We start from the raw sequence: 19,441 nt of genomic DNA on the forward strand, positions 1-19,441 counted from the left end.
TGCATGTGCTAAGTCGCTGTGGTTGTGTCCGACTCTTTGTGACCCCATGGAGCCCACCAGGCTCCTCTGTCCATGGGATTCTTCAAGCAAGAATACTGGGGTGCGTTGCCATTTCCTACTCCAGGGGATCTTCCCACCCAGGGATCGAACCTGGGTCTCTCATTTCCTGTATTGTCAGACAGGTTCTTTACCACCAGCGCCACCTGGGAATCCCTCAGTTGAGTTCAGTCGCTCAGTCATGTCCGACTCTTTGCGACCCCATGAATCACAGCATACCAGGCCTCCCTGTCCATCACCAACTCCCGGAGTTCACTCAAACTCATGTCCATCGAGTCGGTGACGCCATCCAGCCATCTCATTCTCTGTTGTCCCCTTCTCCTCCCGCCCCCAATCCCTCCCAGCACCAGAGTCTTTTCCAGTGAGTCAACTCGTCGCATGAGGTGGCCAAAGTATTGGATTTGCAGCTTTAGCATCAGTCCTTCCAATGAACACCCAGGATTGATCTCCTTTAGAATGGACTGGTTGGATCTCCTTGCAGTCCAAGGAACTCTCAAGAGTCTTCTCCAACACCACAGTTCAAAAGCATCAATTCTTCGACGATCAGTTTTCTTCACAGTCCAACTCTCACATCTGTACATGACCACGAGAAAAACCATAGCCTTGACTAGACGGACCTTTGTTGGCAAAGTAATGTCTCTGCTTTTTAATATGCTGTCTTGGTTGGTCATAACTTTCCTTCCAAGAAGTAAGCGTCTTTTAATTTCATGGCTGCAATCAGCATCCGCAGTGATTTTGGAGCCCCCCAAAAATAAAGTCTGACACTGTTTCCACTGTTTCCCCATCTATTTCCCATGAAGTGATAGGACCAGATGCCATGATCTTTGTTTTCTGAATGTTGAGCTTTAAGCCAACTTTTTCACTCTCCTCTTTCACTTTCATCAAGAGGCTTTTGAGTTCATCTTCACTTTCTGCCATAAAGGTGGTGTTATATGCATATCTGAGGTTATTGACATTTCTCCTGGAAATCTTGATTCCAGCTTGTGCTTCTTCCAGCCCAGTGTTCCTCATGATGTATTCTGCATAGAAGTTAAATAAGCAGGGTGACAATATACAACCTTGACATACTCCTTTTCCTATTTGGAACCAGTCTGTTGTTCCATGTACAGTTCTGACTGTTGCTTCCTGACCTGCATACAGGTTTCTCAAGAGGCAGGTCAGGGGATCTGGTATTCCCATTTCTTTCAGAATTTTCCACAGTTTATTGTGATACACACAGTCAAAGGCTTTGGATAGTCAATGAAGCAGAAATAAATGTTTTTCTGGAACTCTCTTGCTTTCTCTATGATCCCTGCTGCTGCTGCTGCTAAGTCACTTCAGTCATGTCCGACTCTGTGTGACCCCATAGACGGAGGCCACCAGGCTCCCCCGTCCCTGGGATTCTCCAGGCAAGAACACTGGAGTGGGTTGCCATTTCCTTCTCCAATGTGTGAAAGTGAAAAGTGAAAGTGAAGTCGCTCAGTCATGTCCGACCCTTAGCGACCCCACGGACTGCAGACTACCAGGCTCCTCCATCCATGGGATTTTCCAGGCAAGAGTACTGGAGTGGCTTGCCATTGCCTTCTCTGATGATCCCTACCTGTGCTCAAATCCTGGCCCTGCCGTTTCCTGACTGTGTGACCTCTTGGCAAGTTACTTGACTTCTCTGGGCCTCAGTTTCTTCATCTCCAAAATGGAGATGATAATAGTACATATTTCAAAGGGCTTTTGAGAGGATTAAATGAGTTCATACATGTAAAGCTCTTAGCAGCACCTAATACAATGGAAATGCTATGAAATTGTCTGTGATGACTATCATTGAGAATTTTTAAAACAATATATTAAAAAATATTTACTTGGCTACATCGTGTCATATCTGAGGCACACGAGATCTTCATTGCATCATGAGTGATCTTGCTTTGCTTGTCTAGATATTTCTTATTTCTTCAATCTCATTTTAGGCCTTCTCTTCACCAGGAAGCATCCTCTAAACCCTTCTGCTAAGCTGCTGCGCTAAGTCGCTTCAGTCGTGTCTGACTCTGTGCGACCCCATAGATGGCAGCCCACCAGGCTCCTCTGTCCCTGGGATTCTCCAGATAAGAACACTGGAGTGGGTTGCCATTTCCTTCTCCTAAACTCTTCAGTGGGGGTAAATGGCCCTTCTCTGGGCTACTTTCCTTCTTCTTTAGCATTATATAGAAGTTTTTTTTTTTTAATTGAAGCATAGTTGATTTACAGTGTTAATTATTACTGTACAGCAACCATGATTCAGTTGTATATACATATATACATTCTTTTTAAAAGTCTTTTCCATTATGGTTTATCACAGGATATTGACTATAGTTCCCTGCGCTATACAGTAGGACCTTGTTGTTTATCCATACTATATGTAACAGCTGCCAACACAACCTCCCATTCCCTCTCCCCCAACCACTTCCCCAGTAGCAACCACCAGTCTGTTCTCTGTCTGTGATTCTGTTTGTTTCATGGATAGGTTCATTTGTATCATATTTTAGATTCCACATGTAAGTGACATCATATAGTATTCATCTTTCTCTTTAGGACTTACTTCACTTAGTATGATAATCTCTAGTTGCATCCATGCTGTTGCAAATGGCATTATTTCATTCTTTTTTATGGCTAAGTAGTATTCTACTCGGAGAAAGCAATGGCACCCCACTCCAGTACTCTTGCCTGGAAAATCCCATGGATGGAGGAGCCTGGTGGGCTGCAGTCCATGGGGTCGCTAAGAGTTGGACAGGACTGAGCAACTTCACTTTCACCTTTCACTTTCATGCATTGGAGAAGGAAATGGCAACCCACTCCAGTGTTCTTGCCTGGAGAATCCTAGGGATGGGGGAGCCTGGTGGGCTGCCGTCTGTGGGGTTGCACAGAGTTGGACAGGACTGGAGTGACTTAGCAGCAGCAGCAGCAGTATTCTACTATATATAGAAAGAAAGAAGGTGAAATTTGCTCAGTTGTGTCTGACCTTTTGCGACCCCATAGACTGTAGCCTGCCGGGCTCCTCTGTCCATGGGATTCTCCAGGCAAGAATACTGGAATGGGTAACTGTTCCCTTCTCCAGGGGATCTTCCCAACCCAGGGATCAAACCCATGTCTCGTGCATTGCAGGCAGATCTTTAGCCATTCATCTGTCAATGGACATTCAGATTGTTTCTATGTCTTGGCTATTGTGAATAGTGCTGCTATGAACACAGGGGTACATGTATCTTTTTCAATAGTTTTGTCTAGATATATACCCAGGAGTGGGATTGCAGGATCATATAGAAGTTCTGTTTTTAGTTTTCTGAGGAGCCTCCATACTATTCTCCACAGTGGCTGCACCAATGTACATTCCCATGTTGGATGATTCTCTTTTCTCCACACCCAGAAATTACTTATTTTTGTTCACTCAGAAATTATGTGTGAACCCAGCCTGGTACAAAGACATTCAACATACACTTATTGCTGCTGCTCTTGCTGCTAAGTGGCTTCAGTCATGTCTGACTCTGTGCGACCCCAGAGACGGCAGCCCACCAGGCTCCTCTGTCCCTGGGATTCTCCAGGCAAGAATACTGGAGTGGGTTGCCATACACTTATTAGCTGAGTTAAATGTTGAGCTGAGTAAGTGTATTAGTTGAATAAGCGTAGCTGCCACTGAGCTGGAGAAGGAAATGGCAACCCACTCCAGTGTTCTTGCCTGGAGAATCCCAGGGACGGGAGAGCCTGGTGGGCTGCTGTCTATGGGGTCGCACAGAGTCGTACATCACTGAAGTGACTTAGCAGCAGCCACTGAGCTGGCTCCAGGTAAATCCCTATGAACATTTGTCTTTAGCGCCCTCTACCTCCTCCATCACATCCTTCAAGACTACCCTCCTGCGTCCCTGGCCCCAATTCATGTTCAGTATCACTAATCAGTGTAACTGAAAAACGACATTCACTTAAGAGTATGGGGTATGCTTATAGATCAAGGGAAGACTCCTAAAGCATCATCTGGGTCCATGGATTTGCTCAAGTCCAGTCACTTACGGCTTCCCGTAGGTGGACCAATGGTAAAGAATCTGCCTGCCAAAGCAGGAGATGCATGTTCTATCCCTGGGGTTGGGAAGACCCCTTGGAGGAGGAAATGGCAAACTCCAGTATTCCTGCCTAGAGAATCCCATGGACCGAGGAGCCTGGCAGGCTATAGTCCATGGTGTTGCAAAGAGTCAGTCACGACTGAGTGACTGAGCATGCACATAATCACATAGAATGTGATTATATACCATGAATTGAGCTGAACTCTGTCCTCTGATAGTCCCAGCATGGAGATGAGTGAGAGCAGGACCTTGAAAAACAGAATCACACTGCAGCGTAGAAACATGCCAAAGGGAGAGGACTGTTTGGGGAAGTGTGAGCAGGGAAGTCTCAGGATTACAAGAAGGGCCAAGGTGTTTGCTTCAATTTAAGACTTTCCCCTCTTTTTACTACATTAACACTGTTAGAGGGTATTTAACGCTGATATACCTCAACCCACATTTATCCTTCAAGACACCATTCCTCTTTGCTAGAGTTTACTTGGCCATGGATGGATCAAAGCCGGGTCAGAGTCTCACCTATGGGAATTTGGAATTAGGACAGTCTCTCCACGTGGTAAGAACTATCAGCAACAGTAAAGCTAGAGGTAGCCAGACTATACATTGTGGGCCAGTTCAGTTCAGCCACTCAGTCGTGTCCGACTATTTGCAAATAGAAATGGAAGATAAGAGTATTGATGTCTCTCCTGTCCTGGTGTCAGTGCCTTTCTGTCTGTCCTCAGATGCTGATAACCTCCCCTTACCCTGTATTCTTAAAACAATCCTTTTCCCTTTCTGAAGTCTAGTCATCAGGGTTGCTATCACTTACAATCAAAGCATCCTAACTAATATAACAGTGGTTCCCAAACTCTGTGCTGAGGCACCCTAGGGCATTTCATTACATTCATGGGGTACTTTGTTACTCTCTCACTTGGATCAAGTTGTTGTATTGTTGTTAATTATTTCTTTCTCTGTGTTGTATGCTGTTTGTTGGTGGAGGATGTTTGCTGATCACTAAGGAGATGAGGCAGGTTGAATAGACTGTCAGGTATACCTGAGGGAAGAAGCAGGGTATTCAGGTTGACCATCTGACCCTAACTGACAGGAGAACAGGCCAGCAGGGGATCCAGGTATGGAGAGCAGAATGCTCCTACTAGTTTATACATTTTTGGTAAGGGAGTTGATCCTATGTCCACCAGCTGCTGCTGCCGCTGCCGCTAACTCACTTCAGTTGTGTCCGACTCTGTGCAACCCCATAGACGGCAGCCCACCAGGCTCCCCCGTCCCTGGGATTCTCCAGGCAAGAAGACTGGAGTGGGTTGCAGAAGACTCAAATTAGAGAGCTTAAAATAAGAGGTAAATAATAATATGCTGACATGTCTATCTCGTGACCATATAGTGAGAAAATGAATATGAAATAATTGAAAAACCTGACATTTATAAATCAAAAGGTTAAGCTTTGCTAAAATACACTGTACAAAGAACACACCACCAGGGGTGGAGCAGGGGGAGGTAGCTCAGCTTTATTTACGAAAAAAAAAAAAAATCACTGACAAAACAATAAAAAGCCAAAACTAAAAAGACATTTTTAGTTACAATGTGAGATGAAGTGTTGTATTTTTTTATGAATTTGATTTTAAAAAGAGAAATATCTGACATCAGCAATGGGAAGGTCCTTAATCCACTTTTAAATCTTTCCCCACAAGCATGGCAGTCACGGGGTGCATGGATGCCTTGTGCTCTTGGTAGGTACGGATGGCTTGATCATGGGATTTGTCAAAGGCAGCAAGGTCCCTGCGTTAAAAAAAAAGATAATGACTTGTTGACTTGTTTTGGCAAATTTTATTATGCTTGCAAAGCAAACAGATTAATAATAGGTATGTCAAGTTATATTTTTTTCAGAATTCCTGTCAAATTCATAGTCAAAATAATTTCACTGAGGTATTTTTAAATTGTTTCTTGTGGCCAAGATAACAACTTTTATCAATTTTACCAAGCATTCCTTTATTATATGTCAAGCAAACTATTCCTCTACCTAATTGTAACATTTGAATTAAACAGGTTTGGCTTTACCTGCTTGATCCTTCTTGCATTTAACTTCAGACACTTTTTTCTTGTCATTCCCTACTCACCAATGATCTTCTACTTGATTTTAAAGATCTTCCTGTGTATAGAAGATTGCTTTCAATTTATTTCCTTTTCAGCAGCATCTAAACCTATTTGGCTGGCCCATAACAGATAATCTTCTTAAAAAGATAATGAAATCATCTCAAATTTAAAATATTTAGAAGTGTTAACTCCTATTCCAAAATTATATCTATAATATTTAACAAATTTAAAAATATTATTTTTAGATTGCACTTTACAAAGTATTATAGCAACAACAAAAATATCTGTTTAATGTTTTTCTTTCCCATTCTTAATGGAAAATCAAAGCACAGTGAGACTTGGTTCTTACTTGAATAAGGGCCGTGTAAACTTCATCCTTCCTTGTTCAGTTGCCATTTTTAGAGCCAAAGGAACTGCTTCCTCCCATTTCGATTGAATGCAGAGTCGTAACCATCTGAAAGGAGGATTTTAGGGGTATGGGGTGGGAAATGAGGTGGAAACAGGATATGACAAGCATATCTGAAAACTTTTGTAATGACAATTAATCCCATTATGGCTGCACTGTACACCTCTTTATATTATGTCCTTATTCTGAGAATCACAAATCCTTATATATATCATTCAATAATTGGAGAAGAGAAGGAAGAAGAGTGTGTTCTTGAAAAATACCATGTTTTAGAATTTGGATTATGTAGGTGCTCATGGGCCTAACATATGCAATTTCTGAAGGAATTAAACTTTGATTCAGGCTTATACTACCAAATTTAAATTAAGAAAGATGGACAGAATCAAAGATTTCTGACTGTTCCCATTTCAGAACCCATTTGGTTAGTTGTGGAAGAGTGCTGATTTACCACTGGATCCTTAATTCTAATTTTTTTAAACGCAAGAAAAGCTTACAGAAAATTCTAACAAAAATTAATATGATCATATTACAGACACTGCAGCTATTCCTTAAAGACCATTATAATTCTGTATATAGATGCGTTAAATTTAACAAGGATTTCTCGAGACTCATGTACGTCTCATATGCTGCTTCTCCTTTCTCTACCTGTTCAACGAGTTTTCCACTTTCTTCCACAGAGACAAGTTAAAATGATGTACCTGAATCGTATTTCAGAATTGTTAATGGCATTGAAGTTGTACACCTCTTGCATTCGCTTTATGTGCCCCAATGGAAGAGGTGCCTAGAGCAAAATAAAGAAGTATAATATATCATTTCAACAGGATTCCTTGGAAGAAAGGAGTGGGAGAGAAATTCTTAGCCAGATTAAAATCCTCAATAGTGTATAATATAGCAATAAGTTAGATAAAAATAAACCAATGCACACTAAGATAAATTTTGTGCAAACTTATTCTGAATATGGGTGTCCTGCTGGGAGGCAAAGTGTTAGTCACTCAGTCGTGTCCGACTCTTTGACCCCATGGACTGTAGCCCACCAGGCTCCATAGAATTCTCCAGGCAAGAATACTGGAGTGGGTAGCCATTCCCTTCTCCCGGGGATCTTTCTCACCCAGGTCTCCTGCGTTGCAGGCAGATCCTTTACCGTCTGAGCCACCAGGGAAGCACTATGAGCCAAGGGTTAATTTAATTTGCAAGATACATGGATTAAATGAGAAGTACTCTCTTGATTTTGGGATGTATATAAATACTAACTTTCAGACCCTTTCCAGAATCTTTCAAGTTCTTCCCTATACTTTACATATCTTAAATTTATTCTCCAGATTCAATCACAGTTAATTTTCTTCCTCACTGAGTTCCCCCAGTGTTATCTTTGTATGTTTCTTCTGAAATCCCTTTTAAATCATCTATATCCCTATAAAATAGCAGTTTTTAAATTTTTATCTTACAGACCCTTTTCAGAATCTGATGACTAATATGGACCCTTTCCTTAAGGGGAAAGTACAAATATAAACACAAACTTATATGTACAGTTTCAGGGGGTTCAACAACTCTTGTGCCCAAGTTGTGTGTGTGAGAGTGTGCTCAGTCGTGTCTGACTCTGCAACCTCACAGACTATAGCCCACTGGGCTCCTCTGTGGAATTTTCCAGGCAAGAATACTGGAACGGGCTTCCCTTTCCTACTCCAGGGGATCTCCCCAACCCAGGGATCGAATCCACATCTCTTCCATCTCCTGCATTGGCAGGCAGATTCTTGACCACTGTGCCATCTGGGAAGCCCCTGTGCCCAAGTTAACCTGCCCTGAAGGGAGAACAAGCTTGGGTGAAGGAGAGAAAGAAGAGTTCAGTTTGGTCAAGCGGAGAGTCTGGTGCCTGCATGATGCAGGCTGAGGAACCATGAGATGGTTGGTAACTCTGCTCCAGCCATGACTTTATCTTATAGAACCTCACTCCCACTCATTAACCATCTCTGCTCTCAATGACTGTGAGACCCTTCCTGAACTGTCTCAATTCACCTAAGCTCCAAGTCAAGCCAGGCTGGCCAGCTGGTTAAGGTCTTGTGCTCAGTGCCCTTCCTCTCCCACTGTTTGATGTGCCTGCTCCCCAGTCATCCCATCATTTCTCTTCTCGCAGTTCCAGGAGACGGGGCAGGAGGGGCTACAGAAGTGTGTGATGATGGCTTCATGCACTAAAAAATGCTCTAAAGCCCCTGTTGCTGTAAAATGCTATTCCTCATCTTGTATCGATTCCACAGGAAGTTCTGTTCAAAAGTCTCCATCCCTCTCAAGGTCCTTAGACCTAAGAGCTCCCTATCTTATAAGAAAGATCTCACTGTCTCCACTCAACATACAGCATCTCCTCTCAGCTATGCATATTCATTTAATCCCCTGGCTTTGAAACCTTCAAATCTGCCTGGACTTCTTCCTGTTAACCCCTAATCCAGTGAGTCCCCAGTCCCCTTGCTCTATCCTGTGAGCTCCTCCTTCTTGTCCTGTTCTTTCCCTTCCCACCAGCTCCCTCCCTCCCGTCCTGGGCTCCTTTGAGTCTCCCACCTAACTTCACTGCCAGCATTTCTCCTTCCATCGAGCCTCCCCAGCATCAGAGGAATAGTCATCATAATCACCATTGCATCAGATGACTCGTCATTAAAAATGTGAAATCCTTTGCTCCTGTCTAGAATCACATCTAACATCCCTAGCTTGGCATTCAAGACTTGTCACGTCAGGTCCCAGCAGCGTTTCTCGTATTCTCTCCATTAACTTCTTTCCAAAACCCACAGCTTCCTCCTCCTGCAACACCCGCCACTCTCTGTCATCTTCTGCTCCTTCGACTTGAATTTCTACCTCCCTGCTGACTCTGTTCTGCTCAGATCAATCCTCAGTCCCCGCAAATCCTTCCAGTTGGAAGGGAATCCTTCTTCCCTTTTTTCACAAATGACACCTAAAATTCCTCCTTTTACTGCTAAATTTTGCATGTGTGACCTTTCCTAGTAGCTTATAAACTTTTTGAGGACACGGGATATTCCTTTCTTACATACTTTTATATTCAACACTGTATTAAACATAGCAGGCATTCAATCAACAAATGTTTTTAAGTAAACAAAAATGAATTTTAACAAATCATTTTTTTATGTTAGTTTCCACATTAATATTTTTCCAATGCTGTGCCTTTATGCCCATTTTAATTTCTAATATTTTGAGTTAGTACTTACACTCTGGAGCATCTGTGCTAAAAATTCATTCACTTGATGGGAAGAGAAGTCTTTTAGGTCTGCTGAGCTGAATGAATTTAAATCATCATCTTTGGCCTGAAATAAATGTTGCCTGATTATTTACATTCATGTACAACTCAACAAAATGTGTTGGTTTATCTGACATGAAAGTTAAGAAAGAAATACAAGGATACATAAGATTATAAAAAGATTAAATTAAGCGTTACCTATTTTAAGTCATTCTGAGATGGCATCAGTGTAAGTTAAAGAGCTGATATGATACCTAGATCTATATTACTTAAGAAAAATTAGACTGTTAAGAGTGGAGGAAATTTTTGACATCCTCTGCAATTTGCATTATACAGATTTCCAAAGTAAAGAAACACTGCAAAATACATGGCAGGTAATTTATAGGCCAATTCAAAAATGTTGGTAAAAAATCAAATTGCATATTCTTTAAAATACCACACTAAGGAACACGTAAGGCCACAAACAGATCTTTCCCTTGATCTCCACATATCCTATTTTCCCCTGCTTAAATCTTGGAAATTGTCTAAGGAAAAAAAAAGTGGTTCTGTACTTTTCAATTTAGGATTCACTGTGATTTATCTTTGAGGAAATGATTAAGGAATATTAATAAAGCTTATCAAAATGGGTATTTTTAGAATCTTTTAAAATAGTTTCAAATTATTTTAAACTAGGGTTTCTTTTAATAGAAATATATGCAAAGGTTTGAAAAAAAATCAAATAGGACCAAATGAAAAATTCCTCTACTTTTGTTCCCTGTCTCTAAGTCCCACTCCTCAGAAACCTATATTAATAGTTCCTTGTATATCTCTCCAGAAAATTTAATGTATGCATATACATCTTTGTATAGAAACATTATTTTACAGCTTCCTCCCATTCAAAATGCCCTTAATATCAGAACTTCTTCCCTTTTTAGAAACTTACCTCAATATTAGAAGTTACAGATCTCATTCTTTGCTTAAAAACATGCAAATTTAAACTATCGAGGATATGCTCATTAGTGGTAAAAACATAAAAAGCAGGGAAAAGATGAAACCAAAATTCACGGTCATGGTTACATGGCAGGGCCAGGTGGGCAGAGAGAATGAGATGGGGAGAGCAAAGTACTGACAGGGGAGGTAAACGTGCACAGTCAGCCTACTGCTCTGACAGGAAGCTGTTGAATTTTATATTTTCTTATGTTCACATTTTATTTAAAACCAGAGTATCTTTGTCATGGTTTCTTGTTCTGTTTTCCTGACTTGCCTTACTCCTGATTTGGTTTCTCTTCCTTTTGCTGGCTCTCCCTTGATTCTCCTAACACCTGGAGCTTTCTACTCCTCTCTCACACTCCATTCCCAAACTTTGGGGGAAACCACGCCTCCCTATCTCTTCTTCTAAGGGCCCCTTTATTCATCGTTCCTAAAAATCATTTCCTCTCCCCTTAGAGGCCTATATTCCCCTTTCCCTTTTAAGCTCAAGAAAAATCAGAACTAATGCCATCACTATCCATTTGTTTTCCCCTCAAATTTAACTTTACACACTGGGGGCTGGTATATGTTATTTTGGACAAACCAGACTGAATGAATAGCCTTTCCGAGCACATGAGTTCATAAGTAAAGCACCAATCCCCGACTTCACTGAGTAGAGACGTAGTTGTACAATTCGAAAAGGAGGCAAAAACCATACATTACTACTCACAGTGATCCACCTTTGACTCAAGGAAATGCAAGCATTTGTCAGGGTCATATCATAACTGCAACAATGAAAAAATATGAGAGCTTATATTTTATACAAAGTCACATGCTTTTGTATCAATGCCATTCTGAAGTTATAGAACATATTTAAATCTCAAAGTTCTTTTGAAAATAACCCCAGAGTGATGGCAATAGGAAATCTTCTACCTGATTTAAATAAGACTGATATCCTCTAAGAACATGGAAATCCAAATAGATACCAAATTAATGAAACACTGGATTATTATTATTTTTTATTATTATTGTCTTGCTGGGTCTTTGTTGCTACGCGAGGGCGTTCTCTCCTGTAGCAAGCAGGGGCTACTTTTCATTGTTGTGTGTGGTCTTCTCATTGTGGTACATGGGCTTCTCAGTGTAGTGGCTTCTCTTGTTGCTGAGCACAAGCTCTAGAGCTTGGCGCACTGGCTTACTTGCCCTGAGGCGTGTGGGATCAAACCACTGTCCCTTGCATTGCAAGGCAGATTCTTAACCACTGGACCACCAGGGAAGCCCCAACATTGGATTATGCATTGGAGAGAATGCCAAAACATCTTAGCAGAGACTGTCACACGCTTCAGTAGTGTGTGCTGAAGGGGCTGGGCTGAGCTTATTCAATATTTTCTGATGGCAGGAGCAGCTGCAGGTACACAGAACAACATGGCAAACACCACAAGGTCCTTGCTGTCATGGATTTTACCTCCCATGGTTCCAACCATCTAATCATCCACCAGATCTGCCAGTAACTGCTATGTGACAGGCACTGTTCTAGATGATGGGGAAATAATGGTGACACCCTTGGGAGACTCCGAAATCTTAAAATTTTGTTCCTCTCTTTTCAGAAGAAAGCAGAATTAACAAACCCTGACCATTAAGCAAAGCAACTTATGTTAAGGTTTATGTGTTCTCAGCTTGGCAAATTATGCATTTTGCAATAATGGAAGAGACCATGTAATGTGTGTGAAATTCTTGTAAAACATCTCTCTTTGTCTGTAAGTCATGCTTGCTTGATGTGAAATGTTTCTATTAAAACACAGAGGGGTACCTGTCCTGCAGGGCCTAAATAAGGTAAGTTTTGATTAGAAGGGACCACTGAACTTGCTTTAGAGTTTGTGCCATGGGGCAAGATAATAAAAGGGTCAAAGCAGTGACCTTCTTTTTGTTTGCATTTTGTTTTGTGGCCCTGTGGCTTGTGGGATTTTAATTCCCTGACCAGGGATTGAACCTGGGCCCTTAGCAGTGAGAGTGTGGAGTCCTAACCACTGTGCCACTAGAGAGTTCCCAGCAGTGATCTTTTTTGAATCAGCTGCCAGTTTATTTTCATGAAGTAGTCAGGCTGTGGGCAGTGGGCAGGCCCTTTTGACTACCCTCGAGCCCAAAGTGGGACCAGAGGTCCTTGACTGCTCAGAATGTAAATTACCCTCAATTAGAACATGACTTAGCACTGCTTTCATAAGAAACAGCAGGACAGTTAAAAAAAAAAAAAAAACACCAATTTTCAGCTGGTCTGTTTCTTGGTGCCCGAAACTTCCTTCTCAATGTAATGAAAAAAATTAAATAAGGATTAGCTCAGGCAGGCGAAGCAACTCTTTCTTAGGGCAAGGTCCTAAGAAAAGTAATGAGTAAACCACGTATGAGCCCTGTTCTCCTGGTGCTTCAGTGGAGTGAAGGAGAAAGACTTAATAATTACACAAATAAATTTAAGATTACAATCGTGGCAACAACTGTGAAGAAGTGATCCACAGCCCTGAGAAACCCAAAACGGGAGACTTGACCTAGTTAGAGAGCTCAAGGAGTGCTCCCATGAGAAAGTGGTTCTTGAGTTGAGACTGGAATTAACTCGGTAAAGAGTACTCAGATAGAGGGAACAGCAAGTTCCTGGCTGCAACACAGAATAGTCAGCATTTCTGAACAGGACTCTTGGAAGACCAGGGTTCAGGCCCCTGCTTTAAGGAGGGTGCTTTGTTTAAAAGGCAGTATAATGGATTGATGGCAACCAAGGTTTAAATCTCAACGCTCATTACCTGCTGTGCAAGCTTTGGCAAGACACTTTAGCTAAGCCTAATATACCTCCTCTGGAAGTGGGGATGATAATTTATGACACTGTTGTAATAATGAACATAAGGCTTTTGTGTTCTTTTTCTTACTGCAAAGGTTTTCAAGAAAAGGGTAATATCTTATTCTTTTCTCTATCTCTCACCATCTTTGTGCAGAAAGGAGGCACTAAATAATTGGTGTTGTTGCTATTGTTTAGTTGCTGTGTCATGTCCAACTCTTTGCAACTCCATAGACTGGAGCCTCACAGGCTCCTCTGTCCGTGGGATTTCCCAGGCAAGAATACTGGAGTGGGTTGCCATTTCCTTCTCCAGGGAAATCTTCCCGACCCAGGGATCAAACCCGCATCTCCTGCATTGGCAGGCAGATTCTTTACCACTGAGACACCAGAGAAGCCCTCTCAATAATTACCTGCAATGACTTGAACTAATTTATATTTATAATATCACGGAAATTACTTTTTTGACCCAAGGGTTTAGGTTCTAACACCTAAGAACTCAACTCTTATTACAAGCTAGTAATAGCTTAAGGAAGGCATAAAACACTCTCAGATACTTTGAGGAGCATAGGATTTCAGAGAAGGAGAAGGAAAGCATTAGAATGTAAGCACTTACTTGGGTTTTACAGGGGGCAGTCCAGGAGAGTACAGCCAGGTGTTCCAATCCACTTGATTGAGAATATCAACCTGAGAAGAGAAGGTACACGCAGTTTGCTACAGAACAATCATTTCTATTGGAAAAAAAAAAAATCTAAAACAGATTTTTAGGTCCTCAAATGTATAATTCTGTCTACACTGATGTGCAAGATAATTTTTAAGTCTCTCTGAAATAAATGTATATTAATTGGCAGTATTCTTTTAAATAAATAGGAAAATCAAGCACACACACAAATCTCTGAACATATTATTGCAGGTTGCTCTGATACAGAAAAATTCTACACATTAGTTCATCCTGTTGAGACCACATTTTAAATAGGAAAACATTCAATGAATGACTGAGTCTTAAATTCTGGGCCAGTACCACTATCAGGTAACTCAAATCAACCTAACAAATAGCTATTAAATAAAGACAGATTCAGTTCAGTTCAGTTCAGTCACTCAGTCGTGTCCGACTCTCCGCGACCCCATGAATCACAGCACGCCAGGCCTTCCTGTCCATCACCAACTCCCAGAGTACACTCAAACTCATGTCCAGAGAGTCGGTGATGCCATCCAGCCATCTCATTCTCCGTTGTCCCCTTCTCCTCCCGCCCCCAACCTTTCCCAGCATCAGAGTCTTTTCCAGTGAGTCAACTCGTCGCATGAGGTGGCCAAAGTATTGCAGTTTCAGCTTTAGCATCAGTCCCTCCAATGAACACCCAGGATTGATCTCCTTTAGAATGGACTGGTTGGATCTCCTTGCAGTATAAGGGACTCTCAAGAGTCTTCTCCAACACCACAGTTCAAAAGCATCGATTCTTCGGCGATCAGCTTTCTTCACAGTCCAACTCTCACATCCATACATGACCACGGGAAAAACCATTGCCTTGACTAGACGGACCTTGGTTGGCAAAGTAATGTCTCTACTTTTTAATATACTATCTAGGTTGGTCATAACTTTCCTTCCAAGGAGCAAGCGTCTTTTAATTTCATGGCTGCAATCAGCATCTGCAGTGAGTTTGGAGCCCAAAAAAATAAAGTCTGACACTGTTTCCACTGTTTTTCCATCTATTTCCCATGAAGTGATGGGACCAGATGCCATGATCTTTGTTTTCTGAATGTTGAGCTTCAAGCCAACCTTTTCACTCTCCTCTTTCACGTTCATCAAGAGGCTTTTGAGTTCCTCTTCACTTTCTGCCATAAGGGTAGTGTCATCTGCATATCTGAGGTTATTGATATTTCTCCTGGAAATCTTGATTACAGCCTGTGCTTCTTCCAGCCCAGTGTTCCTCATGATGTACTCTGCATATAAGTTAAATAAGCAAGGTGACAATATACAACCTTGACGTACACCTTTTCCTATTTGGAACCAGTCTGTTATTCCATGTACAGTTCTACCTGTTGCTTCCTGACCTGCATACAGGTTTCTCAAGAGGCAGGTCAGGTGGTCTGGGATTCCCATCTCTTTCAGAATGTTCCACAGTTTATTGTGATCGACACAGTCAAAGGCTTTGGCATAGTCAATGAAGCAGAAATAGATGTTTTTCTGAAACTCTCTTGCTTTCTCCATGATCCAGCGGATGTTGGCAATTTGATCTCTGGTGCCTCTGCCTTTTCTAAAACCTGCTTGAACATCTGGGAGTTCACAGTTTACATACTGCTGAAGCCTGGCTTGGAGAATTTTGAGCATGACTTTACTAGCGTGTGAGATGAGTGCAATTGTGCGGTAGTTTGAGCATTCTTTGGCATTGCCTTTCTTTGGGATTGGAATGAAAACTGACCTCTTCCAGTCCTGTGGCCACTCCTGAGTTTTCCAAATCTGCTGGCATATTGAGTGCAGCACTTTCACAGCATCATCTTTCAAGACTTGAAATAGCTCAACTGGAATTCCATCACCTCCACTAGCTTTGTTAGTAGTGCCTGATGAACTCTGGACGGAGGTTCGTGACATTGCACAGGAGACAGGGACCAAGACCATCCCCATGGAAAAGACAGATTAGGCATGCAAAATAAGAAAACTCTTAAAATCCAACCTTATCTTTAAAGTGGGAATACAGGAAATCCTTCCAGTTATCAGTAGTTATGCTCTTGTAGGAAAATTTCTCAACATAAGCCTTTAAGAATCCTAGGAAAACCTCTAAGGTTTTTTAAAAAGAAGAAAAAAAAAAAGAAAAAATCAATTAATAGATAAGTAATTAGTTGATATATTTTTTTGGCACATTGTACCAAACCACAGAGAACATTCAGATAAAAGGAAAAGCAGAGAGGGCTACAAGGATAGAATAATGCCAAAATGTTCAAAAGTAGAGGTAGAATTTAACTTGTACCTTGAAGAACACACGTAATTTGGTGGAAAGGAGAAGAGAAATTCTAATTAGAGAAAAGACGATGACATAAGACACAGAAAAGGAATATGCAACATAAATTCTAAAAGCAATGATCCGAGTATGACTAGAGAGGAGGAAAATCAGATTGGACAGGCAGGATGGATCCAGATGACGAAGGGCTTTCAAAGTCTATTAAGTCAAAGTCCAAAAGAGAGTACAGTTATTTATTTAGCTAACCATAAGTTTTTACTTTTTTAATTGAGATATCATTGACTTACAATGTTGTATTAGTTTCAGGTATACAGCAAAGTGATTCAATTATACATGTGTGTGTGTATACACATATTCTTTTTCATATTCTTTTCCAAAAGAGAGTACTTTTAAATGCTCATCAATGGGGAAGGTTACATAAACTCCATACAATTGGTATTAAAAAGCATAAGATAGATTTGTAAATTCTGATATGGAAGGATATATGTGAACCACTGTTGAATTAAAAAACAAATGTAAAAAATATACAACAAATATATAGTATGATCCATTTTCTGTTATTTAAAATAAGTATATGCACTTATTTGTCTGTTCATTTACACTGAGAAAAAGATCCGGAGCCATATACACTAAACTGAGGGACTCTTACTTGTCACCGCTATAACCTTCTATACCACATTAAGTGTTTTCAATGAGCACAAGCTATTTTCCTAATTTTTAAAATATTAAAGAGGGTTTTTTCCCTTTGAAGTGAAGCAGTACAATTCAGAATGCAGGGGCTAGTCAAGGTTTCAAGTAGAGAGGTAATGTCAGAAAATGATATAGATTTCTTCAGCAGCTACATAAAGAATGAACTGGAAGGATAAGATAGAGCAAAAACAATACTTAAAAACTTTATTATGCTTGAAAAAAAAAATCAGAAAATGCCAACTACTTGCCTGGTCCTCCAAGAAGCTGTTCAAGGTAAAAGAGTAAAGCAAAGCCCTTCTCATAGGGAACCGAAGAATATGCCACATCAGGGTCTACGTTTGTCAGGTCAACCACGAGTTTGGTGAAAGGGTGGGTCTCCCCAAAAGTCTTTATCTGTGGGACGCAGAGAAAAGTTCAAATATGAAGTCTGGTTATCACCTTGCAGACAAGCCAGTAAGGAAGTGTTACTTTACTCAGTGTCGTAACTTTAGGGGAATCTAAATTTTAGGGGAATTTAGAGACTAGTAATTACAGGATATGTTAGCCCACATTTCTGGAAATCAATTAATGGCATGGCTACTAGTGTAAGATTCTGTAATATTTCTTGCCTAGACTAGAACAATGTTTCAGTGCCTGGTTAGCAAATTCAGCTCTCAGGAAAGAGCATTTAAAAATGACATAAATACACCAAATAAAATTCAGAGTCATCGAATATATTCATTGCAAAGCCCCAGTAAGCTCGAACTAGTCATGAACACACCCACACACAGGATAAGGATTAACATGTAACAAGAGAACAAAACACCAGCATCTGCTTGCTTCCCCACACTGGTAAAAATGACTTTCTTATTGCCATTTAGTACAGTGTAAAGTAAAGCTGCCTTACAAACTGAATCTTTGAGTTTCACTTACACAACCTGGGATGGATGCTTTTAGAAGTATGACTCATTTACCGAATTCTGCAGTTCTCCCCATCCGCCCAGAGCATGAAAATGTCTAAACTTTTCACCAAACAGTCGTCCACAAATGTGGCGTTCCAAGTATACAGTATGTCCTTCATTTAACCTGAAAAAAATTGAAGAATAAAAACACTGACATGGCTGAGGAAAAAAGGCATGTGATCAACAAGATCTTTTCGTTTTGGTGTTTCTACAGAGCACAGCAATTGTAAAGTGTGAATGCTCCACTCTAAGCAGACTGCTCTGTGTGGCTTCCTTGCATTCATTTCAGAGCAATGGGAAGCCCAGCCCAGAAGATGGCAGTGGGGGCAGTAAAGCCGTGGCTCTGGTTTTATGTGTCCCTGTGTTAAAATGTGACCACACCACAAACTAAATAGCATCAGCTGAAAACCTCTATTCTATCTGACACTGTGACAAATATTACAGAATTTAAAAAAAAAACCCTGTAAAGAGATGATAACAAAGATATACACACAATCCAGAGAGGTGGAAGGCAGGGAAAGAAATAAAAAATAAGAACCAATAAAGAAAGAACAATAATAAATCTTACCAAAAGTGATCCCAAGTTTTGTTGGTCACTAGATTTCCTGTCCAACTATGAGATATTTCATGTGCTATAACCTAAAGGAAATAGTGGAAGTGATTATCTTAACCAAAAATAATTCATTATGTAAGCATTCTACTTTTTCAGTTCCATGTTGTTCAATTTATTTCATTTTTCCCCAAATTTTCAGATTTTTTAACATTAGCTGAGATATTCAGGGAATTATTCAGTTCAGCAAAATAAAAAAAAACACAATTTAGCCAAACATAAAGTATTGTAGAGTTTAAAAAATAGAAATTAAACATTATTTAAAAAATACTAGATACATCACTCCATTAAAAAATATTTCATAAATCTATGAAGAGATCAAACCATAAAATGTTCTTAAATCTAAGGCAATTAACAGTGTAGTATATGGCTGATACATGTTGAGGTTTGACAGAAAACAACAAAATTCTGTAAATAAATTATCCTTCATTTAAAAAATTAATTAAAAAAATAAAGTTGGATGGTTTCAGAAAAAAAAAATGTAGTAATGTCTTGCAACAAGATGATACATTTCAACTTACATTGGAGAGTGACTTGTCACCAGCCTAAAAAAATAAAGAAAATTTCCTTAGTATTTCAGAAATCAAATTACAGACTATATCTAAATGACAGCCTATGTCAAGACAAATTCTGGCA

The 19,441-nt window shown here is 40.5% G+C and overlaps 1 protein-coding gene across 1 annotated transcript in view; it reads right to left on the reverse strand.

Moving 5' to 3' along the window:
- Positions 1-5,593: 5,593 nt before the first annotated feature.
- Positions 5,594-19,441, reverse strand: part of LTA4H (leukotriene A4 hydrolase) — a 32,200-nt gene continuing 18,352 nt past the window's right edge. The window contains exons 9-19 of the mRNA XM_055395413.2: positions 19,327-19,350; positions 18,764-18,834; positions 18,208-18,319; positions 17,503-17,647; positions 16,280-16,383; positions 14,224-14,294; positions 11,523-11,577; positions 9,816-9,911; positions 7,305-7,387; positions 6,550-6,654; positions 5,594-5,885 (exon numbers count right to left, since the gene is read on the reverse strand). Of these exons, the coding sequence (XP_055251388.2) occupies positions 5,768-5,885; positions 6,550-6,654; positions 7,305-7,387; positions 9,816-9,911; positions 11,523-11,577; positions 14,224-14,294; positions 16,280-16,383; positions 17,503-17,647; positions 18,208-18,319; positions 18,764-18,834; positions 19,327-19,350 (984 nt within the window). The 3' untranslated portion in view covers positions 5,594-5,767. The remainder of the gene's footprint in view (positions 5,886-6,549; positions 6,655-7,304; positions 7,388-9,815; positions 9,912-11,522; positions 11,578-14,223; positions 14,295-16,279; positions 16,384-17,502; positions 17,648-18,207; positions 18,320-18,763; positions 18,835-19,326; positions 19,351-19,441) is intronic.

The sequence above is a fragment of the Moschus berezovskii genome, chromosome 6, assembly GCF_049115385.1.
Source record: "Moschus berezovskii isolate FMDL1 chromosome 6, NW_MosBer_1.0, whole genome shotgun sequence".
Classification (NCBI taxonomy): Eukaryota; Metazoa; Chordata; class Mammalia; order Artiodactyla; family Moschidae; genus Moschus; species Moschus berezovskii.